The 24700-nt window shown below is 39.7% G+C and overlaps 1 protein-coding gene across 1 annotated transcript in view; it reads right to left on the minus strand.

The window, feature by feature from the left end:
- Nucleotides 1-24700, minus strand: part of LOC150091579 (uncharacterized) — a 123055-nt gene that overhangs the window by 41079 nt on the left and 57276 nt on the right. The window contains exons 6-7 of the mRNA XM_090369023.1: nucleotides 14203-14420; nucleotides 11945-12088 (exon numbers count right to left, since the gene is read on the minus strand). Of these exons, the coding sequence (XP_090225149.1) occupies nucleotides 11945-12088; nucleotides 14203-14420 (362 nt within the window). The remainder of the gene's footprint in view (nucleotides 1-11944; nucleotides 12089-14202; nucleotides 14421-24700) is intronic.

Below are 24700 nucleotides of genomic sequence, written 5' to 3' on the forward strand. Positions count from 1 at the left end.
AGGTGAGTCTGTCATCCCACTTAAGACCCAGGTCCAGGTGAGAGTGCACTTTTACCACATTAGACCCGTTCACAGAGATCGAGATGTCATTTTTATTCTGCTTGCAAGTTATGGTCATTTGGGCAGACTTCTGCGCATTAATACGGAGCCCGATGCAATCCAGGTAGCTCTCAAATTCTCTGATTGTGCTATTTGCCATCTGACAAATACCTTCTGCTGATTCATGGTCTTTGGAAGTGATGAAGAATTTTACATCGTCAGCATATGTTATAAAATTGTAGTACCGTGCAAGAAACGGCTCCAGGGCGGCCGCGAAGAGAGTAGCCGAAAGAACTCCCCCTTGTGGCACTCCTCGCGAGATGGTAAAGCAAGATTGTAGCTTTTGGTGCTTAACAATAAGTTTTCTATGTTCTAGCAGGCTGGTTATTATAGTTAACAAATTTCCTCTTACATTAAAATAATTCTTTAAAATCGCAATGAGCGCTGGAATTGAGACGTTGTCGTAGGCTGCGGAGATATCCAAAAAAATAATATCGATTTGCTTTTTCTCATTTAGTGCTTTCTGCACGCGAAAAAGGGTTTCCAGTAAGTTTGTTATTGTTGATCTACCGGAAATAACTGAGTGCAAATGTGGTGGTCTATGGCTGAAGCAGTGTTGATTGATGGTGGGAAGCAGTGCTTTTTCGAATACCTTCTGTAGGGTGCAACTAACAGAAATTGGTCTGTAATCCTTAGCCAATTTTGGGTGTTTAATCTTTGGTATTGGGGTTACAATGTAATTTTTCCAGGCTTGCGGGAAAGCTCCTGACCTAATGATTTCCTGATAGATGTGCAGTAATAGATCTATTATAAATGGGCTACTTATCTTAAGGATGAACATTGGAAATTTGTCTGGTCCAACAGTGGCCTTATTGGGCAGATCGTTGATTGCTTTCATTACGCTCTCTTTGGTGATTTGTATTTCACTCAAAGGAGGTCTTGTTGGTTCCTCTATTGCCGAATGGTTTCGCTTGTTTAAATCTTTCAGGAATTCAAAAATTTTGTTACCATTATCAGTGTTCTCAATTTGATTCAGTCCATGCAGGTTACTAAAAGTGTTATTAGCCCATTCTTTGAAAATGCATTCGGTCATATTCTCTGTGCTATTTCTATTGCTAGTAATTCTTTTTGCTCTTTTTAGTTTATTATGAACAACACTGCAGTGTGCCTGTCTTTTTGCTTTGATGAAATGTGCTCTTTCTTTCTTATAACGAATGTGATCGGCAGGATGACCCGTTCTTTGCCATTTTCTATACAGTTTTTGCTTCCTGAGGAAACTTGCTTTCAGTTGTGGGTTAAACCATTCTTTTGTTCTCTCAGATATTTTGATTTCTTTTGCTGCTCCTTCCAATGCTGTTTGGTATAGCTTTTTAGTGATCATTTCTAAAGCTTCGTCTACTGGCTTTTCTTGCAGGTTATTCCAGTTGTAACTAGTCAGGTGACTGAGAATGACCTCTGCATTAATATACTTCACGGAGAAAAGATACTTACTTTGCTTTTCCCAGTTCGTGTGGTTACCCTGCATGTATTTGTGTATCTTCAGTGCTGCTTCTATTTCAATGGGATTGTGGTCCGACTTAAATTTTATGCAGTTTTGCGCTAGCCTTATGTCTAAGGAACTATGATACAACAGGTCAAGTTGCTGCATTCCCCTTGTCACTGGTGTCGGAAGCTGCGTTAAGTGCAATGCACCCAATGTCGCATCCAGCTCTTTCTTGGCCTCCCTGTGTTTCGGAAAAGGCAAATTAAAATCTCCCGCTATTATTGTGTCGACTGATGGCTTTAGATTTGCAGCAAGCCAAGCATAGAGTTCGTTTCTTGTCTCCTTTGAGTGCTCAGGTGGGAGGTATATGATGCATAACTGTATTTTCACGTGCTCTTTTGAAAAGGTAACGCAAATCCCTTCAAAATTATTTGAATTGGTTTTTCGTTCTCTTATAGGCTGGTATTTATTTTGATAGCAAATTATAACTCCCCCTCCTCGCCTATCTGTTCTTCCGGTTCCCACACATTTGCAGTTTGCTGCCGCAGTTAGCCGATCTAACTGTTTTCCATTTCCCAACCAGGTTTCGATTAGGCAAATGAAATCCAGGTCCTCGTACATCATCATCGTTTGTAGGGTGTGGAGCTTATTTGAGATGCTCCTCACGTTTTGTACAAACAGGTGGATGTGATGTTCTGCATTCCCAGCTGGGGTTAGTTTTCTTGATTGCTATTGAGCCCGATTCCTTGCATCATTTTTAACCAGTGGTCTGGCCCATCTGTCTCTGTAGGGCTTGACTAAGGTACCTACTGGCCAGGCGCTTACGTCTTGTAGGCGAGTTGCTTTATCTGGTGGACAAGAGATTATAAAGGAGGAGTAAGCTGGGTGTCGTGTTTTCACTTGCTTTACTTCCACAGTTATCCCATGTTCGCCCTCACACATGGCTTTAATGTTTCTGGGCTGTGTTGTGGGTCCCAGCCTTGATACAAAAATTTGCTCTCTGGTTGCAACGGAAGTAATGTTGTACATTTCAGAAAACCGTTTGTTTGTTTCAGGTGTGTTACAGGAAGACACGTTAATACTTTCTCTGTGAACTGGATTACGTCGTCGGCTGTCCTCGGCGAGAGTAGGCATGAAATTTTGAAATGGGCGGGTTTTTCTACCCTCAAAAGTGTTATGCTTTTTAGGTAGCATAGTGATGTGCGCATAAGTGAGTGGGTTTGCAGGAACATGATTTGAGGGGGAAGATGTAACTCTGGAGTTCGTGCTCTTGGAATACATGCATGCTCCAATCATTTCAGTTGATTCCTGTTGTCCTAATATTTCTGAGGCTTCTTTATTTTGGTTTCGACTTTTCCTAGTGGAATGTGTGGAGCCATTTCCTTGTGCTGCCCCTAAAGTTTCACTGGGTTTGGTGCTATTGCTTGCGAGGTCCTGCTGCAAACAGACAGTTCGCGGCTGGGCTTGAGCTTCACATATTATTTGGCTGTCTTGTAGTTTTGCAATTCTTTCTGATATGTTTTCCTCCGAATTCAATTCTTTTCTTGTCTTCTGTTTGTGATTTTCAATGCTTTCTGTCCTCCTGTACAATCCATGCATATCACTTCTACTTTTATTTGGGTAGCTCTGCCTCGCATAGCAAGTTTCGTCGGTTACGGGAGCCGTTGAGCCACCTTGTGCAACGAGGACGGATTCAAAGCATCCTAGCTTTTCCTCCAGTCGTTTAAGGGTGTGCAATATTTTACTGTTTTGTTCTTTGAGAAGAAAATTCTCTTCCTGCAGTTCCTGTAGCATTTTATGTACAGGGATGAAATTGCTCGCGAGGTTTTCAGCGTATTCCACAGCCTGCATCGAAAAGGGGCTGATGCAGTCTGCAAGGATATCCTTTAATAATCGGGTCGCCCTTAGTATTCTCCTAAAAAGTAGCAAAATGATGGTTGAAACAAGTCTCTATGATAAACAGGAACCCGGCATTGGGCTGTAGCCTTCTGGTCACGTGGGGAAAAAAAATAGGAAAAGCTCAAGCGGAAAAACCTCTAAATGAACAGAACAAGGTTTTTTTTTTTTTTTTTTTTTTTTATTTTATTATTAGTAGTTTTTGGGGACGATAAATACGATGACAGTCTTCATTTTCTTGCAGGATAAGCCCGGGGGAAGTTTCACATATGCCACAAAAAGTTTGTAGACGTGTGGGGAACACACAGAAAACATGGTAAAGTTAGTTTAAATCAGGCGAAAAGTATCAGAGACGTTGTGCCTATGGGCATAAGAGGAGAAAAGTGCAATTAGGGTGGAAGAGGTATAATCCCTAACCTTGTAGCCACATGAAGTTATTCTTGACCTTGTTAAGCGACAATCACTAGGCAACGTAAGCAGACAATTGCTGACACACAGCGGGTGGTCCCCTCCCCAGTCACAATTTGCTAGATATTAGCGTGGCAGCACCGAAAACTGCTCTCTTCAATTTCCTGCCAATGGCAGCATGGCGACCTAACCATTGACAAAGACGTTGAATAATTAACGTTAAGATCTAGCAGAAAGATCCCAGAAAACACCAAAAAAGTCTCACCAACGGAATCCTCTTCTAAACTTGTCTATGGAGAACATAATTCCAGAAGTATGAGGCACTTTAAACACTTAAATTAAACAAAATATCGGGAGCTCGAATTATTGCGTCTGCATGCTGAGACTATACCGACGCTCCCCCTGTCATTACTCATAGCGGGGTCATGGGTAATGACATGTATATGATAGTGTTGGACATGAATATGATAGTATGAGTAATGACACGGTAGTGTTGGACGCCGCTATGAGTAATGACATGAATCTATGCGACACTATAGTGTTGGACACCGCGATAAGTAATGACATGAATAAGCTAATGACATGAATAAGCTAATGACATGAATAAGCTATTAATTCTTAATTTGATATTCCTATAAACGTGTATAAATATATACACAATTATTGGAATATCAATTAATTGCTTTTTCTACAAAAGTAATCTGGTAAAAAGCTGGTAAATGTACATTTGTATGTACTTCGATCGCCTAATGTTCAATTTCTGCTGTGGCATTAGCGACTGCTAATAGAAGAATTTCTATCGCAATTGATAATACAGTAGTTATAATCACATAATATATATGTATGTATGTATCATTAATAATACTGTATTATAGTTGATATGCAAACGGTTAATGAAAATGTTGTTACAGTAATTAGTAACCACCAAATCAACGAGAAACTCTTTGTACTGTCTAGCTGTCTATCTCAATCTGGATTGGATTTAAACCTTTCCAAATGTGATGATGGCGTTTTCTCTGAAACCAATGCTCGCCCAACTCCAACCCCAAACCGTGTGGTTAATTGTCACACAGACTTGAGGTTAATATTTATCCCAAACTAAGATTTAACTTCCGTATCCAGCAGTTGCTGAGCAGGATCCCTCGGATACACGGGTGGGCAAAACAGCATCGGCAAGCTCTACAGTGCTCTAGGCTGCCGAAATTAGGGCATCTACAGCCCATCACAATTAAGCAACTTTCTATAACTGAGTTTTGGCTGCTTAAGTGGATGAGCTGAAATTAGTATCTTCTTCCTGAGAAAAACTGATATGGCTCAAAAAAAAAAAAATCTCATATCAGCGGCACCCTAGAACGATCTCATCTGCCATTATTTTATGTCCATATATTGCGTGTGTTCTCTTGTCATTTGCCTGCTTTGCCGAAAAAATCCGAGTATCCTGGAGTAAAAAAAACTTGCTATCCATGCCTGAGATAGACTGGCAGACTGGCTCAGTCACGGAGCTAGTCGATCTCAGACAAAAAAAAAATAAAAAAATACATAAAAGTTCTTGTCATTGACTGATTTCGAACTGGGGTCTTTTCCATTCAGTCTTGGGAAAAGCGATCCACTATGTTACCCATGCAGAAGAAGTGAAAAAAGAAGACTTGAAGAAATTACTGATATAGTTCAGTTATTTCTTCAAGTACCACGTCTCTCAACTCATTAACACCCAGATTCCTAATTACTACCAACTCATCACTGGATAAATATCTTCCCCATATTTCTATGATATGTGTTACTGGCACATTTCAAGCCATCGCTAAGATCGTACCCTGAACTCCGTCCTAACCTTCAACAAGGTTAGGGCGGAGTTCAGGGTCCTAACCTTCACCTCTCTGATAGGTTCTACCATCACAAATCACAGGCTATTTCCCACGGATGCTGTTTTCACTAAATTTACTACAGACAAAGTGTATAAGTGCAGATGTTCCGGCAGGTCTTTCCCGTCTAAATCCCATTGGGTTCGAATGGTACATCCCTGCACCTGTGAACACTTTGATCTAAATGTGTATGTTTTGTGTAACAATTATATGGCATTCAAACGATTTTGTGTAACTTTGTTGTAAAATTCTGCAACCTTAATATTAACTTATGTGATGAGTAGAATCTCGATATAAGTCTCTCAAGTAACAAAATTTTTATATCTTTATTGAAAGAGAATGGGCCTGTAGCACTGATTTCCATGGTTTAGAAGAAGAGAATACAGCAGAGCCAGTGGAAGCAGTAACTAAAGTAAATTTAATGTTTTAATACGAAAAGAAGCTTTCAGGGTGACGAACCCTGAAAGGTACAGAAATGGAAAAATAACATAAAAACGTTAGAAATGGAATAAATTATACTGAATAGGTTGTGCGTGATCAGATGACTGGGAAAGCGCGTACATGAACTGAACGCGAGAGTGTTCAGTCATTCATTAGGCCAGATCAGGCGATTGTTGTTGGTGCGCGGCGCACATATGGGATTGCTACCAGGGCTTGCCGTGTTTCAAAACTACTGACTCTAAAATTGGGTGTAGTCTTGTACCTCTACTGCGATTTAAAACTTTGTGACAGCTGGATATGTTTAGGTACTCTAACCATAGGCGGTGATAGTAGTGTAGAGATTGGTCGATCACCTCACTATCGCACCTGGGTTTGAGGTCATGATGAGTTGACCAAAAATGCTCTGCGACTGCAGATTGTTCAGAGTCACCCAGGCGGATGGACCTGTCATGTTCCGCGAGGCAGTCCTGAAGACGTCTGGAGCTTTCCCCTACATAGAAGCTGCCACGATCGTGGCAAGTAATTCAGTATACAATGCCGCTGCTTAAGAGAGGGGCGATGGGCGTTTTTAATCTCGAAACCAGAGATCGTAAACTCCTACAAGGAAGTTGTATGCATTTCATGCGGTACTCACACAGGATCTTAGAAATCTGGTCTGAGACGCCCGATTAATATGGAATATAAGCAGTAGGTACACTGTCACTGTCGCGAGGGAACGAGGCCCTCGGATGAGTTGTAAACTCTTGTGCTTGTAGTAAACATCTGTCTAACACACGAGCTGGGTGTCCACAATTGGTGAGGTCAGATTTTTACTCTAGAAACCTCCGTGCGCCTGGCTTCCTCTGAGCTAGAATGGCTCCAAGCTCGAGAGAGTAGAGCGCGTGCAATGCTGTTTAGATGACAAGGGGAATGGGCTGACCTGAAAAGTTGAGGTACTCTAACAGCGGCGCATCCGAACCTCGAGGGATGACGGTGAAAATATGATACACATACCGGCACCACATGGTGATTGGTACCAGCGGGTTCAGGAATATGCGTTCCTCTAACTCCTCCATTGCGATGTTGGCAATGACAGAGCTGACAGGGGTGCCCATAGCCATACCGTGATTCTGTTTGTAGAGAGAATCGCCAAATGTGATGATACTGCCTGACAAACACTGGTTAAGGGTGGCACAGATATCTTCCGTAAATAGTGATGTTCTACCCGATAGACTGGGGTCATTCTCTAAAAGCCTTCTGGCACATACAACGGCCTGTTGGACTGGAATGGAGGTAAATAGGGAGACAACATCAAAGGACGCCATAATCTCATCGTCAGAAACTGTAAGATGTTTGATGAGGCGAAGAAACTCCTCGCTGTTGGAGACAGTGTGGACAGTATTTCCCACTAGGAGCGTTAGGAGACAGGATATGTGTTTTGACAGCTCGTAGGTTGGCGAATTGCAACAGGAGACGATGGGCCGGAGAGGGATGCATGGCTTATGTACCTTTGGCAGGCCATAAAATTGCGGGAGCTGGCAGCCCGTGGCATGCGACTACCAACGTGTCGACCTTGAGATCTTCCCCGATATGAACCACTCGTAAACCAACTTGTTAACCTTTGACTCTAGTCATCCCAAGACCTTGATGGGTGGGTCACGCACAGGTTCGTAGACAATAGGATCGATCAGGAGGGCGAGAGGCTTGTTCAAGTACTCCGAACAATCCAATACAACTGTGCGGCGTCCCATTTCGGCGGAAAGTACGACGATGGTGTTGTCTTTCTTGATGGAGTTAAGAACAGCGAGTTGTCGGCAGATGAGGTTGGGGTTAGGGTTAACATGCCGTGCACGTTGAAGAACAGAAGCCGTCCTGAAGCGGATGTCATTAGCAGTCTCTTCAGGAAGTTGGGCTAAGGATGCCTCCACTCCCAAGGCAATTTGCGTGATTGGCGGTTTCGACGGTAGAACAGCAAACTTCATACTGGAGGCAAAAAGATCGGTTCGGAGGTCAATTGTTTGCTGTTAAGATTAAGGATAAAATTAGCGTTGCCAGTAGGATGCGTATGTGTTCTTGAAAAGTGAGTCTCTCTGATTAGGTTAAGGAACTTACGTTGCTGGTGAGAGCGGTAAGCGTCGGACACTTGGTTGGCCAGGCAGCAAAGAGTGTGAATTAGGTTTAAGAATGCTGTGGGAGATCAAACCTCTTAGCTCCTGCATGAGTCTGGATTTGTTGAAACCAGACTGATGCAGGAGCTAAGTTGTAGTTCGAGGTGGAGGTAACCAATCCACACTTTCAAAGTTCGGAGACCGAAGTTGAAGCAGGCGCGTTTCATACGAGCGTGGTTTAAGGGAGCTTTATAACGGAAGCCTTTGGGAATGATACGATGCGATGCGATTTGCATCTGTGCGCCAAGCGCAAATTATTATTATTATTATTGTTGCTCTTATATTATTTCTCCCTGATTGGGGGATTCCACTCCGTGACGGGTACTGCTGCTAAGTACACAGGGTGGTTGTAATGTCTGGTGTTACTGTCGGTCGAGGAAATCTCTGACTAGCCTACAGGTGTTAAGAATTGCGACTTTCTGGAGTTCCTTGTAGGTGTGCTCTGGGAGACCTATTGCTGCTAGGTTGCACTGTAGAGTCTTTGGTACCATACCGGTGGTTGACACGATGACTGTGATGGTTGGTACTTCTTCCATATGCCACATCTCCTTGATCTCATGTCTCAGGTTCGTGTACTTTCTCCCTTTTTCCTCATGGGTTTTCTGGATATTGCTAGTGTTGGGCACTGCTATGTGAATCAGGTAGGTATCCTTTTTCATCTTGTCTACAAGGGTCTGCTCTGTTGTGTCTGATGGTCTTATCCGTTATTATGGCGCGGTCCCAGTACAGCTTGTGGGTTGGTCTCTAGTACGGCCTGTAGTTCGTACTTGTAGTATGGTACACTTTCTTTGGTCAACTGGTATTTCCTCGCTAGCTTCTGATGTATTATCGTGGCTACCTGGTGTTACTGTCGGTGGATTGTCTATGACTGTACTCAGTCTGAGTGATCATCTTGTACCTCGCGGTGATATGTTGGATCGTTTCTGAGGCCAGGTGGCATCGTCGACATGTGTCATCTGATATTCCGGACTCCTTTGCAATGTATTTTCTATAGTTTTTGGTGTTTATTACCTGATCTTGGATGGCCAGCATGAATTCTTCAATCTCGGGGAAGAGCGTCCCGCTTGTGAGCAATGCATTGGAAGCAATGTTATCGATGTGATCTTGATGGAGGTCATTGTAGTGTCTGACATGGAGTGTCTTCTTTGCCCATCATTCTTGTACTGTCTGGGCGGGAGGGGTTTCCTCGCTTAGGTTGAGTGGGGTTATACCACTTATCTATTTTCCTTATGGCCTGGTGGAGTGGTGCTGTGTTGTTCTCGAAGTAATCCTTCAGATTAACTATCGCTGTTTTCTGTTGTTCTATCAGGCCCCTTCCTCCCTCTTTCCGAGGTATTTTTATTCTCTCCACTGCTGACTTTGGGCGGTGTTGGCGACTTTTGGTCATCATTGTCCTATTCTTTCGATGATATCTTCTAGCTCAGTGTTAGTCCAATCTATGACCCCCGAATGTGTATGTTAGTACTGGCGCTGCATAGGTGTTTATTGCTTTAACTGTGTTCCCTCCGCTCAATTTTGCTTTCAGCAGGCTTCTGAGTCTCTGATGATATTTTTCGGTCAGGCACTTCTTGATTTCCTTGTGTTCTAACTACTCAGCTTGCATCGTCCCTAGGTATTCGTAGGTCTCTCCTTCTGTCATAGCATCGATCTCTTTACCAGTCAACAACTGGTAGTTTTGGCCAACTAATTTTCCCTGGTGCAGTGTGTGGGTCTTGCATTTTTCTAGACCAAATTCCATCCTAATGTCCTTGCTGAATTCTTCGGTGATTCGGAGTAGTTGCTGGAGTTGCTTCTCGGTTGCCGCGTAGAGCTTGATGTCATCCATATACATCAGGTGGGTGAGGGTGTACAGGTTCTTTCTTCCTTCTTTGAGGTTATATCCATTTTATATTATTATTATTAACCATATGGTGCAAGGAAGCCTGAGGCTTATGCTGCACCACCCAAAAAAAAAAAAAAAATTCTGAAGTACCCCGCGAGAGAGAGAGAGAGTGTCAGAAGTAGAAAGGAATCACCAAGAAAGAGAAGTATGATGATATCCAGCTAAGGACCCTGGGTGTGCCAAGCCCATACTCACCAGATGTGAGCCCCTGGGGTTATGTTGCTTGTTCCGAGCTAGTAAGATGAAGGACTTCTGAACTTCTGTATGAATACAAGTACTGTATGCATGAAGGCCATAATACCAACGAATGAAAGAGAATGGATTTGTGACACTAGTTTCCATGATTTAGAAGAAGAGAATACAACAGAGCCAGTGGAAGCAGAAACTAAAGTAAATTTAATAAGTTTTAAGACAAAAAGAAGCTTTCAGGATGATGAACCCCTTCCTCAGCAAGAAAGGTATATACATACAGAAATGGAAAAAGAACATAAAAACGTTAAAATAATTATACTAAATAGGCTTTGCGTGATCAGATGACTGGGAGAGCACATACATGAACGCGAGAGTGTTCAGTCATTCAATAGGCCAGATATTAATTAATAATCAGGCGATTGTCGTTGGTGCGCAGCGCGCATATGGGATTGCTACCAGCGTTTGCCGTGTTTCCAAACTACTGACTCTAAAATTGGGTGCAGTCTTGTATCTCTACTGCGATTTAAAACTTTGTGACAGCTGGATATATTTAGGGACTCTAACCATAGGCGGTGATAGTAGTGATAGATACTTCCTGGTAGGAGTTTGCGATGTCTGGTCTCGAGATTAAAAACGCCCATCGCCCCTCTCTTACGCAGCGGTATTGTATACCGAATTACTTGCCACGATTGTGGCAGCTGCTATGTAGAGGAAAGCTCCAGACGTCTTCAGGACCGCCTCGTGGAATATGTCAGGTCCATCCGGTTGGGTTACTCTGAACACTGCAATCGCAGATTTTTGGTCAACTCATCATGACCTCAACCCTCGGCGCAATTGTAAGGTGATCGACCAATCTCGACACTACTATCACCGCCTATGGTTTGAGTCCCTAAATATATCCAGCCGTCACAAAGTTTTACATGCAGTAGAGGTACAAGACTACACCCAATTTTAGATTCAGTAGTTTTGAAACACGGCAAACACTGGTAGCAATCCCATATGCGCACAGCGCACCAACAACAATCGCCTGATCTGGCCTAGTGAAGGACTGAACACTCTCGAGTTCATGTACGCGCTCTCCAAGTCATCTGATCACGCACAGCCTATTCAGTATAATTTATTCCATTCCTAACGTTTTTATGTTATGTTTGCATTTCTGTATTTATGTACTTACCTTTCTTGCTGAGAAAGAGGTTCGTTACCCTGAAAGCTTCATGTCGTATTAAAACTTATTAAATTTACTTTAGTTTACTGGCTCAGCTCTTCTTCTTTTTTATTATTGCTTCCTCTATTAAACTCTTAGCATCTAAGCTGTGATTAGTATTATAGTCGGCTGTATATGTTCCAGCAGAATAAATATTAATATATATTCATTTTTCAATAATTTAATACAAAACGAAATCAATGAATTTCAAATAACAAAATATAAATTAAAACAGGAATGGACAAACTTCTCGTTAGACATGAAACATAAATTACTACATTATTATTAACGCTTGTCTTTTTTTTTTAAATAAAAGTAAAAGTAATTTACAAGCATGCATACATGTATGTGAAAATAACGCTCATTAAAACCCATAGGAGTTATACTTACCATAAATAATTCCCAAAAAGACCGTGATGTCATTAACAGAAGTAGCAAAGAAACAGAGGATAACTCCTACTGATGCTATGGATGACCCAACAAGAAAAAGCGTCCGCACTGTAATCCAGTGGTTTAGAAAGCCAGACAATGGTCCTACAAGGTTATAACAATGAACTTTTAACGTCACAGATATAAATGTACATGCAAAGAAAAACAAAGACAATCTATTTATTAAGCGTAATTATAATTTTGTTCTCTAGCGGTTTTTGTCGTTATAGTTGTCTCTCCCCGGTTCATTGAATTACTTTTAGCGCGGAAACAGTTATGAAGCGCAGGAACAATGAAGCGTTGCCAAGTGCAACATGTGATCAATGTCAGCGGAAGGTACAACATGTAAATAGCTGTACCAAAGGCTGTCGAAAGCAGTTCTGTGTAGCATGCACAAATATTTCTCAAGCTTAATTAAACTATCCCGCTAAAAGACCTATTCCGTTTAAAGAAGCTGTTTTCCAAAATCTGCATGTGGCTTGATGCAAACAACAAGCATTGTTAAAATATATAGAATCATTTCATCACAACTTTTGCGATACAAGAATAACAAAAGCTCATGGGCCTTAAACTATTATATTAGGGTAACCCAGAAAGTCACTTCAACTACCCATGTGTATTTTGTCTGTAAATTGCGTGTGTTCTCTGGTCGATTTGCCTGCTTTGCTGGACGGAAAATCCCAGTTTCCCAGGGTGAAAAACCTTGCTATCTACGTCTGAGACCGACTAACTCAGCCAAGAAGTGAAAAAAGCCTTTAAAAGTTCCTCTAGTCATCTCCGCATCCATGCCCAATTCTGCACAAGAATGGCTTTAAAGAACGAGATGATGCTAGTAAGTATGATCGCCTTACGAGAGAGAGGGAGAGGGAGAATGTTCTCTCAAATGCTTCATGACACCCATCTTATGTATAGTGAGATAGCAGACTTTAACGCGAGCATCTCATGACTCAATGAACATCCGCCAGTACTAAAAAATGCCCAGCCAAAGCAGCGCTCATGAGCAGAAGTCGCGGCCCCTCCTCCCTACACGCGAATTTTCAGCCTTGTAAGCGAAATCAAACTTGCCAGTTGCCAAATCACTCAAAAGTGCCAGATCTAGAACTCAGCATGCAATTGGAACATAAAGTACCATAGAAGACACTTGCTACAGACAACTACTGAACACATTGAAGCTGCTGTCAGTAAAGACCTTCACATAATCATTACAGAACTAAAATAGCTACAAAAAGGCATCATTGCTTCTTTTAAAATTGCCCGCGCCTTTACATTATCATACAAACCACCAACCCTCCCCTTGGCCATGAGGGGTGCTTATCAGGACATATTTTGACTCGTCTGGATCTCATTCGCTGACGGAGGCCATTCAAACAGAGACAACATAAATTTGTGAAACAACCAGCCTCATATTCTTTCCTCTACACAGTGGGCTGTAATTACAACTGTAAACCCCTGGCATCTCTTCTCTACTATACTGATTTAAATTTTTGAGATTTTAAGCTGAACCACCTGCGTAAAATCAAGGTCCCACAAATATGATAAAAGGCCCTCTGCAATACTGATCGGGGATGGGGTCCCGATTCTCCAGACATTCCGGTACGCCACGAGTCCTCTCACTCCTTAAATAAGCTACGGACTTTTTTCTTAGCAAGGTAGAGAGCAAAATTGAGCTCTTGAAGTTATGCTGTATACGAGTTATGTTTATCCAACCGCAAATTCATACAAATGGCATTCCATTCCCAACAGATAACTGGGCTGTTTGGGCAATTGATATTTGCTGTTTAGTCGATCATCATCATCAAGAATTTTTATATTAAATTACATTATTGCTGCATTAATGCTATAGTGCCAAATCAACAAATCAATTTAAGGGCCAAATCAACTAAGGCTATGAGGTATCAATTATTGTGTTTGCTGAGCAAAATACTCGAGCATCCGGGAAAAAACCTGAAATTCCTTCCCTACGCCGACTAACTCATTCACGTTGATAAAAAAAAAAAAAAAAAAAAAGCCCATAAATTTTCTCGCTTCATTGACTGGATTAGTACGTAGAACATTGGTTATGACCACTTGCCACCCGCGAGGGAAATTAAAGCAAAAATGTCTGACCAATTCATCCTTTCATAAATTGGAAGTGGAATGTTTCTTGTATGATAAATAAATAATTAATGCTTACAAAAGATTCAGAAAACCATTATCAGAATACAAGTAGTTTTATTTACCTATTAGGCACATAACTGTGTCGCATAATGTCACGGGCCATGCTGCTTCTTCACGCGATACCCCATAGGTACGAATTATTTCTACATATATAACTCCAGCACATCGAAGTAGCCCAAGCGTAGAGAAGAAAACTATACTCGTTGCTACAGAAATGACCCAACACCACTTTGTGTCGGGTCCACTCGGGTATAAAAATGACCCTTCCCCCATGTTATTCCTGAAAAAAAAGAAACAAAAACCGAAGTGTTTGTAAAAACACTTATTTTAATGAGCAAATTACTAAGCAAATTTTAAAAGGAATTAAAAAGTAATTAAAGTTTTAAATAAAAATAAATAAATAAAATAAAATAAAAATCCCGCACCAGTGCAAGGCTGGAGCCAGTAATGAGAAACATAATAGAGAAAGGAAAGAATAACAGTAAAAGAAGGAGGAAGAATAAGAAGAAAATAAGTAAACACTTGATTATAGAGTGTTTTGCAATAATATAAATTGAGGAGTATAACATAAAATAAACACCCATCATTCAGAAAGTGTTTGGCGTAAGTTTTGTGTGTTTTGTGATAACGATCTGGCAAGAAATAACGAACTCAGTGTTGAAAAAAGAAGTGATGTTAAAACACAGTATAAAGAAAGTTTTTCCATGAGAAGTTGACAAAAAACTAAGTGTTTCATTTTAAAGGAATACAAACAACATTCGACGATTCAATGAAACTGGTGGTTTTTAAACTGCCAGTTTAAGAAGGACAGACCACAATTAGAACGACCACGCGTGATAACGGAAGCATAAGATAAGACCATAACACTGATTTCTAAACGCAGTCGACGACTTGCTGCACCTAAAATCCAAGCTGAGTTCAATAGGAACAGGGAAACTCCCCTGTCTAAATCCACGGTAAAAATTCGTCTTAAACAAGCAGAAATTCGTAGTGCTGTAGCGGTCCGAAAACTCTTATTAAAACCGAAGAATCGAAAGAAACGGTTGTCTTGGGCTTAGAGCAGTTAACATTTGGCAATTGAAGAATGGAAAAGGTATTGTGGACGGATGAATCCAAATTTGAAATTTTCGGATCCAAGCACAGAGTTTATGGGAGACGATCCAATCTGAAGTTAAAATGGAGTCACACTGTTCATTGCCTATAGTGGTGGTGGTTCCATCATGATCTGAAGTTTCTTCTGGTTTTCTGGAGTGAGTGACATTGTCAGAATTGAAAGAATTTTAAGAAAAGAAGGCTATAAAAACATTGTTGAACGCAGTGCAATATCCTCTAGACTTAGACTTTGTGGAAGAAATTTTATATTACAAGACAATGACACGAAGCACCTGCTTTTCAGAGACTGTCTTAGCAACTAAACAAAAGGAAGGGGTTTTGTGAAATTTTGATGTGGTCACCCTAATCGCTTGACTCAAACACAATAGAGCTCTTATGGGATCATCTAGACCGCCAAGTCGGTGAAGTCTGCCCATCTTCACAAAATTTATGGGGAACCTTGCAGATCGCTTCGAATAATGTTGACTATTATAAAATTTACTAAAATTTGACTATTATTTAAGACTATTATAAAATTAATCTCCAGAATGCCATGTCTGTATAAAGCAAAGAAAATCTCGTGGAGGATATTTTGATGAAAAATTAGTATAGTTATTAATATTAATCATTTCAATATTTTTTCTATAAAATTTTCAGCGTTTAATAAATGAAAAATCTTAAAATATGTAGTGTGGGTTTTATATATTAAACCTTATTCATTGTCATAGCTAATTTCAAGAAAAATTAATAAAAACTGTTGCCATACGCTGTGATTCCAAACTTTTAGGCGAGAGTGTACCTAAACTTGATGCTCGGAATACATTTTATGCTGTCGAAAATGTGCTGACTTGCATTTATATTGGCAGTGAGATGATAGCAGCCTTTGATTAGTTCTCTGGTGTTGTTAAAAACAGTTATAAAACAAAATGTGTTCAGAAGTTGGCTTGTTCTTTTAAAGACAGCACAAAGCTTTTAAGTTAAATTAATTTAATATTGATAACCAGTGTTACCAATGAAAAATTATTGAAAAATTATTGGTATGATATTTTCATTTATTTCTAAACTAATACTGTATTTATTTTTTACAATTAAAAATTGTAAGAGTACCTTTCATTGCTTTAATCCTTCGTTAAATCACACATACGATCTTTCTTAAGAATCCTTGATGTTTACAGCAGAAACCTTGACTATTTTAATTAACAATTACCTTAAAATTTTCCATCATGTATCATTTATTAATTGTGAATTCAACTGATTTCATTTTTCAAAAATTTTTATTTTTTTATTTATGTTTTTTTTATTTTTATATTCATTTAATTTATGCAAAAACTTAAAATGGAAAAGTAAGGTTCAGCGTAAGTAAATTATAAACACAATCAGAAGGCTGATTTTGACATTTTCATTTTACAAACATCGTTATTACAAAGTGAGAGAACTTAGGTGGTCACCCGAAGTTCGTATTAACGAGGTTTTCCTGTATCAAAGTGAATACACGAAGCTGTAAGTTGCGGATAAACAAAACCGACATCACATCTTCCTGCTCTTCTGTGGAGGTGATTTGGTAATGCTATCCCCCAACGCCGAGGCTCACAAACTGCATGTGGTCCACGGAGCTATTCTGGGTGGATTGCAGAGTGTTCTCAAGTATATCCTGACTGTTTAGGGTCTTGCTAACTAAATTTTAAATAAAACGGAATTAAAGTTTAAATAAAGGTTTTTTTACAGTGAATTTTCAGTGTAATTTCTATTTTCATAATCTACCTATGGTGGCTCGCGAGATATTTCGGATTTTAAATATGGCTTACAGTCAAATAAAAGGTTAGGGATCCTTGGTGTGGGGAAATTAATAACTCTGGACATTAAAAAGTGAGGGATAAATTTTAAAATTCACTTCCGAATTAATCCATTATCCGAACACATTAAGACATACAGCAGGAGGAAAACCGTACCCACATTAGTCAGGGCTGCATGTTTTGCTCCTGCGAACCTCAGCTTTTGATAAAAACATATACATATGGAGAAAGTACAATATTAACTTGATCTTGATGCTCGCCCTTGATCCTTAGTTTTCCTGTAGAAAAACATTTGCTAATGCGGTGGTGATAACCAGCGAATAAAAGTGGCGTTTCTACAGAGCGGCAGATCCAGCAGGGAGTGATCAGGGGTAATTGTTCCCTCACAAAGAACCTGTGTAAATTATAAGTTAAATAAAAGTTGGATTTCACAGCAAGGAAACTATGCAAGTCATATCCAGTGTAGTAAACGTACAACACTTACTTTCTCCAGTGCTGCAGTGAATACACGACGCTGTAAGTTGATATAAACGCAACTTATAGCGTCGCAATTTTTAGTGGCCAAATCACGTGGATCAGCTAAGTCTGGTGAATTGGAGAAGGGGAATATCTGAATGACTGTAGAACTCCTCTGGGGTTTCGCTAAGACCATCGCGCATTTACAGATAAAAGTTATTTTCATTTTATAGAACATTCAAATAATGAAATTTATTTTAAATTAAAATTAGCACTTCTCAATCCCGAGGATGCCGGATTTGTTTTAATTGAAATATACACATATATATATATATATATATATATATATATATATATATATATATATATATATATATATATTTACACATTAGATTTTTATTTGATTTTATTTTCCATGACCAAAAATATATTTAACAAATTACAAATTGCAAATGAATCTAACAAATTACAAATTGCAAAGTCGTCACATGTTCAGGATTGCTATAACTAAATCGAAAAATTTTTTATTAGCCAGTTCTTGTCTGTAATCAAATACCTGTTATTCGGAGGTAGCTGTCTCATACACTGAGCGCCTGCGTCTGCTCTAAAGGAACATTCACACATGTCTCTGTCTATTTAACTTTGTGTTGTGTGCATACATATACAAATATACACTGAGTGGTCACTTTATTAGGTACGCCTACCTTTTTTATGAAATGAGTACTCCTTCAGTAACAGCGCAACGTATTCGTACTTTGGGGCTATAGCCCTACTTACAATTAAAATAATGTGGCTTTATTTACTGCCACATAATGATTCCCTGAACACCGCTTTAGCTCTTCTCGCACTACTTTTGCTAGCAAGTGAGTGTGAAATGAAACATTTAAGTAACAATTCGGTAACAAGTAACAAGTTGGAGTCAGACACGCCTGTATGAGTATCTCGGAAACTGTAACCATGTTGAAGTTTTCATTTACGAATGTGTCTCGGGTGTAATCGGCAGTAGTCGTTGATGCAAGATCCGCTGGAGGTTGACAAAACTTGTGCAGGATAACCAGAAAGGCTACCGTCAATCAAATAACAACCCAGTACAACAGTGATAACCATTTCGGAATGCACAACTCACTGTACCATGTCACGGATGGGACATCGTAGTCGACAACTGAATCGGTTCCAGAAAAAAGTACGGTCGCAGTGGGCTCAGAAGCACTAACACTGGACAGTGAAAGATTGGAAAATCGCTGCCTGGTCTGACGAAATCCGGTTCCTGCTCTTTCATACTGATGGAAGGAACAGAATATGGCAAAAACAAAATGAGTCCATGGACCCATCATACCAGGCTTCAATAATGCATACTGGAGGTGGAGTGTAATGGCAAGGGTGGTGTTTCCGTGATGCTCGCTGGACCTTGTGAAGAGGTGCAACGTTAGGTTATCTGATGGTGTATCTCTGCATGGCTGTGGTGTGTTCGTCTGCAAATGGGTTCTTCCAACAGGAAAATGCGCCAAGAACAGAATTACACAGAACTGGGTCCAGCCCTTGTGGGTAGCACAGTTGGTAGAATCGCAGTCCCCCCCCCCCCCATACCGAGTGGAAAAGAGTTCGAGTCCCGTCGATGTGAGGAATTTTTATGGGCCTTTTTCATAACGTGGCTGAGCTAGTCGGTTTCAGTTTAGGATAGCATGGTCCCCCCCACCGGAAAAGGGTTTTTCGTCCAACAAACAGAAAATCTACCGCAGAATACACACAGTTTACAGACGATATCACGGAGCCAGGGCCGGATTAAGGATGAAATAGGACCCAGCCATATTTAAATTTGAGGCCCATTTAACATATATATATATATATATATATATATAATAAAAACAATTTTAATAGAACCTTTTAACTTATTTATTGTACAATAAAAAAGTATAAGAATAAAATTTAAACACTTAACAAGTTAGGTTTAAGAACGCTTTTATATTACACTTTTTCCTTAGTTTATTATTATTATTAGAATTTTTTTTACTACTTTAGAAAATATTTACACTGAAAATGAAACCCCTCTTCGCGTGAGGCGACCGGCCATGGTCGGTTTGGCCGTAGCGTTAATGCGGCTCTACACGGAGCAATATGGCCTTAGTCGCTGATGCTCCTAAAACTCTACAACAACGACAACTGGTTCCAGGAACATGAGAGGGAATTCGGCCTACTGCGTTGGCCGTCCCATTAACCAGGTTGCAGTCCAATTGAGCACCTGTGGGACGAGGTGGAACGGGCTCTTCGGAGTAGCGATCCACAACCATCCAATTTGCAACAGCTACGGGAGTCATTTGAATCAACATGGCCCAGCATATCTGTGGCACTCTTTTGACACCTCGCTGAATCCATGGCACAACGAATGCAGACTGTTCTGAGGGCTAAAGGGGTATACTCATTATTAGGTAGGTGTGCCTAATAAAATGGCCGCTCAGTGTATACATACACGTGTGTATTTCATGATATGAAATCATTTATATGAAATAGCATTGCTTTTCTCATTACGAAACTTATCTCATAACCGCATGTTTAAATCATTGAAGAATTGAAAGGAAAATTAATGATACTTAAAAAACTTAAACTCTGATTCCCCTAGAAAAGTACACTTCTCCAAATGGTTCGTCATTGCGTAAATTAAACCATATTAAAATACGTGAAGGTAAAATACCTGTATGTTAATCCCGTATATAATTTCACATTGTATCTTTTATGTATTTCAATATTTTTAAAAGTTTAAGCGATGACGAAGAATTGGGAGAAACGTACTTTATTTATAGGATTCAAAGCTGAAGTTTTTTTAGTTTCTTCGTGTTTTTTTTTAATTTTCGCTTGAACTTCTCAATAATTTAACCTTACAGTTATCAGATAGTTTCGCAATGAGTTAACCTATGCTGTTTCATATTTCATATTATTTTTAATTTTCTGAGCTGCTGTAAGCTCAGTAAATTAAACATAAAGACGTTAACTGCATTATAAAACTTATTTTTTAATTCTTTCTGAATCACTAAAAATACAAACCTCTTGCACCACACGCTGACTTTGACAACAGGCACAGAGATAAGAAAATAGTAAGCGACACGCCAGTTCGAATAATTTTCGGAACAGCCTTTTGAAGGAGCATTCACAGGTTCAGTAACAGTTCGGAGCTGATGCGCAAAGAATGCTGGGAATTTAAGTGAAATTTGATTAATTTTATTTATTAAATTAAAGCATCATATACCTATTTAGAAACGCTTCTTAAAAAAGGACAGAATTACACGAAATGTAGGATAATTATAGCAATTCGTTCATTTTGCTTTTCAGTAAATATAACGTTCAGGTTGTACTTCCTATGCTTGTAATTTCATTGATCCACAGATATCACTGCCATCTAGAGGCTGTTTTTAGTATTAAAAATTCTTGATATCTGTAAGCGTATTTAAATTTTTTATCTTGAAACACGAGGAAAAACGTAAAAAGGAATTTTTTTTTCTATTTAGTTAAAGTAATTAAATAAACGACAAGTCATATATTCTTCATGGCATGCATTAAAAGGCACTTGTTTTATGTTACATTTTTGCCTGTTTTATTTTTTGTATTTAATAAAATTCAATGTATATGCAAGAGTGTGTTTTTATTCATATATCTGCATTATGAAAATATTTTCCCTGTATGTGGGGGAGGGGGACCCAATTGTATTCGGCGCCCTAGGCGAGCCCTTAGATACGCGTTCCTAGTTAAGTTTTGATAAACTCATGTGAAAGCGAAATATTAAAGCACTCTTTCTCAACAAACCCCAGAGGCTCACATTTGGTGAGTATGGGCTTGGCACCCAGGGTTCTGAGCTGGATATCATCATTCTTCTTTCTCTTGGTGATTGCCTTCTACGTTTGTCTCTCTCTCTCTCTCTCTCTCTTTCTCTCTCTCTCAGAGTAAATCGGAATTTTTTTTGGCTAGTGTAACATAAGCCTCAGGCTTCCTTGCACCATATAGCTAATAATAATAATAATAATAATAATAAGTGTCCGTGCGGTAGCACTGTCTTCCCCACACCTGATAGAAAAGTCCAGGATTCGAATCCTGTAAATGACGCAAGGAACTTTTTTGGGCTTTTTTGATAACGTGGCTGAGTCAGTCGGCCTCAGGTGTGTATATTAATATTCCCCCCCTCCCCCCGTGGGGGGACCTTACTCGGTCAGTTGGTCTCAGGTGACTCTAATATGGCAGTTTATTTTTTACTCAATAAAATATCTTTTTAATATAATTTAGCCATTCGTCCTATTCATCACTTAAGTTTTCAAATTTTTACTTAAATTAGGTAGTTTTACCTAAGTGTTAGAATTTGTGACTTCCCTCACATATTGTTGCCTTAGTTATTCGCGCCAGTGTCTAGGTGAGTAGCGCCGGCCCTGAAGGCCGCTCGTATTAAAATACGATCCAATATTTAGAATTTGCGGCCCATAGTTCTGTTGAGTTGATGTGTCTAACCCCATATATATTTTGCTATCTAGAGGCTGTTTCTAATGTAAAAAAATTCTTGATAAGCGTATTTTAATATTTTTTCCTAAATCGCAAGGGATAACACACAAAAGGAATTTTTCTCCCTCTTTCTATTAGGCGTAGGAGTATGCTAAGCCTATTTTTCTATCTAAAATATGTTTTTGCAATTAATATTGTTTATTTCAGTAAAAATTAAAAAAAAAATAGAAAAGTCTATGTGTATGAAAAGGTAGAAGTTCATTGATTATTCTCTCTGTTAGATACTTAGACTACTACACTTATTTATTTAATAAAAATTTATTTATTAATAGCGAACTCCCACTTCGGGAGGTTCGTACGTTCCTTTGCTCATGAAAGAGGGGAGCTGAATTTGTCCTGCGAGAACCATTTCAAAATTATAGGCACCATATCCAAGCTTTTCTTAAAATACTGACTGGAAGACGTATTCTAATGATACATGACTTTTTCTTACGTACGTAAACAGACTCTGGCGTACCCTAAGGAAATGTTGTCTGTACCCGTTTTAAGCTGTAACCCTTAACCCTTGCACGTTGCTACATAAGAACTTTATTTTCTATACATATGACTCAAATATAGACATTTCTCTGGCCACAGCCCGTATTACTCCTTATATTACTGACTGGCACGTAGAAACTGACCTAACAACGAGTGACCACGTTCTACCGTCTTCCTGCTGGGAAGACGGTAGAGCGACGAGGAAGAGGAACGAAGAAGCGAAGAGGAAGAGGAACTCTTCCTCTTCAACAACTTCTTCGTAATCTCATACGTTACTCTCTTAATCGTCCCATTCTCTCTGATTTGTCTGAAGACAACCTAGAAAATGTCCGTACATCTGGGAATAATAATCCCTGGGGTGTCATTTATAAAATTGCTAAAAATATAATGATTCTAGGTGACATTTTTAACTCCATTACCTCCAACAGTATGGAAACTCTTTCATTAACAGACTCCATAAATGCCATCTTGGACCAACTGTTGCGTAATGATGATCTCACTATTGACACTTCATCCCATCTATCTATTCGAGATTGTAACCAAAATGTAACCAAGGCCTATAGCCTTGCTCTCTCTCACCTTGGAAAGGTTAGAGAGACTAATCGCTAATGAAATGACCACACTTCAGGGAGCTACAAGCTCCACATCCTCTCTTCTTATTGAAAGCTCCACTTTCAAGTACGTTATGACGATCTTCATCGACTTTGAGGGCGCGTTTGATACCTTATGGTGGGACAGCGCCCTCAGTAGACTTCGGTCCAATCATTGCTCTCTTCAGCTTTATAAACTTGTTAGAAACTACTTTGCTGATCGCACTGTCACCGTTATCACTAAAAGCACGAAGATTCACAGATCTATCTCCCGTGTTTGCCCCCAAGGATCAATTTTGGGTCCTTTGATTTGGAACCTAGTTCTTAATGATCGGCTGCTTAGGACGACCGAATTTCAAAATGTGCAACAACTTGCATATGCGGGTGACCATGCCATTTTGGTGAATGGAAATTGAAGATCTGATTTAGAACTCTATGGCAATAAAGTACTCCTTGAATTATCGTCTTGGTCCTCTAAGAAAAAATTGAAATTATCCCCAACCAAATCGAAGATTATGGTTTTTAAACACAATTAGACCATGGCAGACCACCAGTTGTAAAACTTGACAAGAAATCACTTCCGCTTGTCCGAATCACCAAATTTCTAGGAGTCATCATCGATGACCTCTTTTCCTTTACTGCACATATTCAACACCTGTCCGTCAAAGTTAAGAGTTTTACCGTAATGCTGCTCCGAATTACCAGACAAGACTGGGGATTTAACACCAACCCTACATATTTTTTATAATGCTGCCATAATCTCAATTACAACCTATGCTGCCAGTCTTTGGTTTAGACGTACTGCACTCAAAACTGTACAAACTAAGTTATCCACTATTCAATGTTGTTTTCTCCTTCCTACTTCACGTTTTCCGACCAGTTTCAACTTCAGCTCTACAGACTCTTGCGGACACTATACCATGACCTGCATGTTGTTTAGAGGTCTTTGCTTTTACACCCGCAGAGGCATTTCTACGGAATTTCAGGGAATCATTGTTAACCCTCAGGCTGATCCCAAAACCGAACGAACCCGATGCTGGAATTTGTTAGTGAACACCTGGCAGAATAGATGGAATTCTACCGAAAAAGGAGACATTACAAAAAAATTCGTTCCTGACGTAACTACACTACTTTCATCATCCACCAGAAAATGATTTTTACCCTCACTGTTTACCTCGTAGGTGTTAACTATGCATGGTTCTCTTAACGCAAAACTTTACCAATTCAGACTTTCTAATACAGTCTCCTGTCGATGTGGGCTACTGGAAGACTCTTCTCGCGTCCTTTCTGAATGCTCCATTTACGAGGACCTAAGATTGGTTCTTAAGGCAACAGTTCCAAACTTGTCTCCTCAATGTGAGGAGACAAGTTTGGAACTTCGTAATACTCATATTCAATAATTTCCAGGCCCTTCAAACCTTCTGCAATGCCGCTTTTAATCGCAGTAAGACTTACAACCTCAATGTTAATTCAAGAAATCAAACTGAAAACACATAATACATAATAATACAGCCCGTTGCCTCGTCTGTCGTCCTGATGACGTCTTATACAAAATTGTTGTGGTTTTCAAGAACACGCAAAGGTTTTAACAAATGCTGCACTTTTCTGGCTCG

The sequence above is a fragment of the Mastigoproctus giganteus genome, chromosome 1 (assembly GCF_048544385.1).
Source record: "Mastigoproctus giganteus isolate SK-2022 chromosome 1, ASM4854438v1, whole genome shotgun sequence".
Taxonomy (NCBI): Eukaryota; Metazoa; Arthropoda; class Arachnida; order Uropygi; family Thelyphonidae; genus Mastigoproctus; species Mastigoproctus giganteus.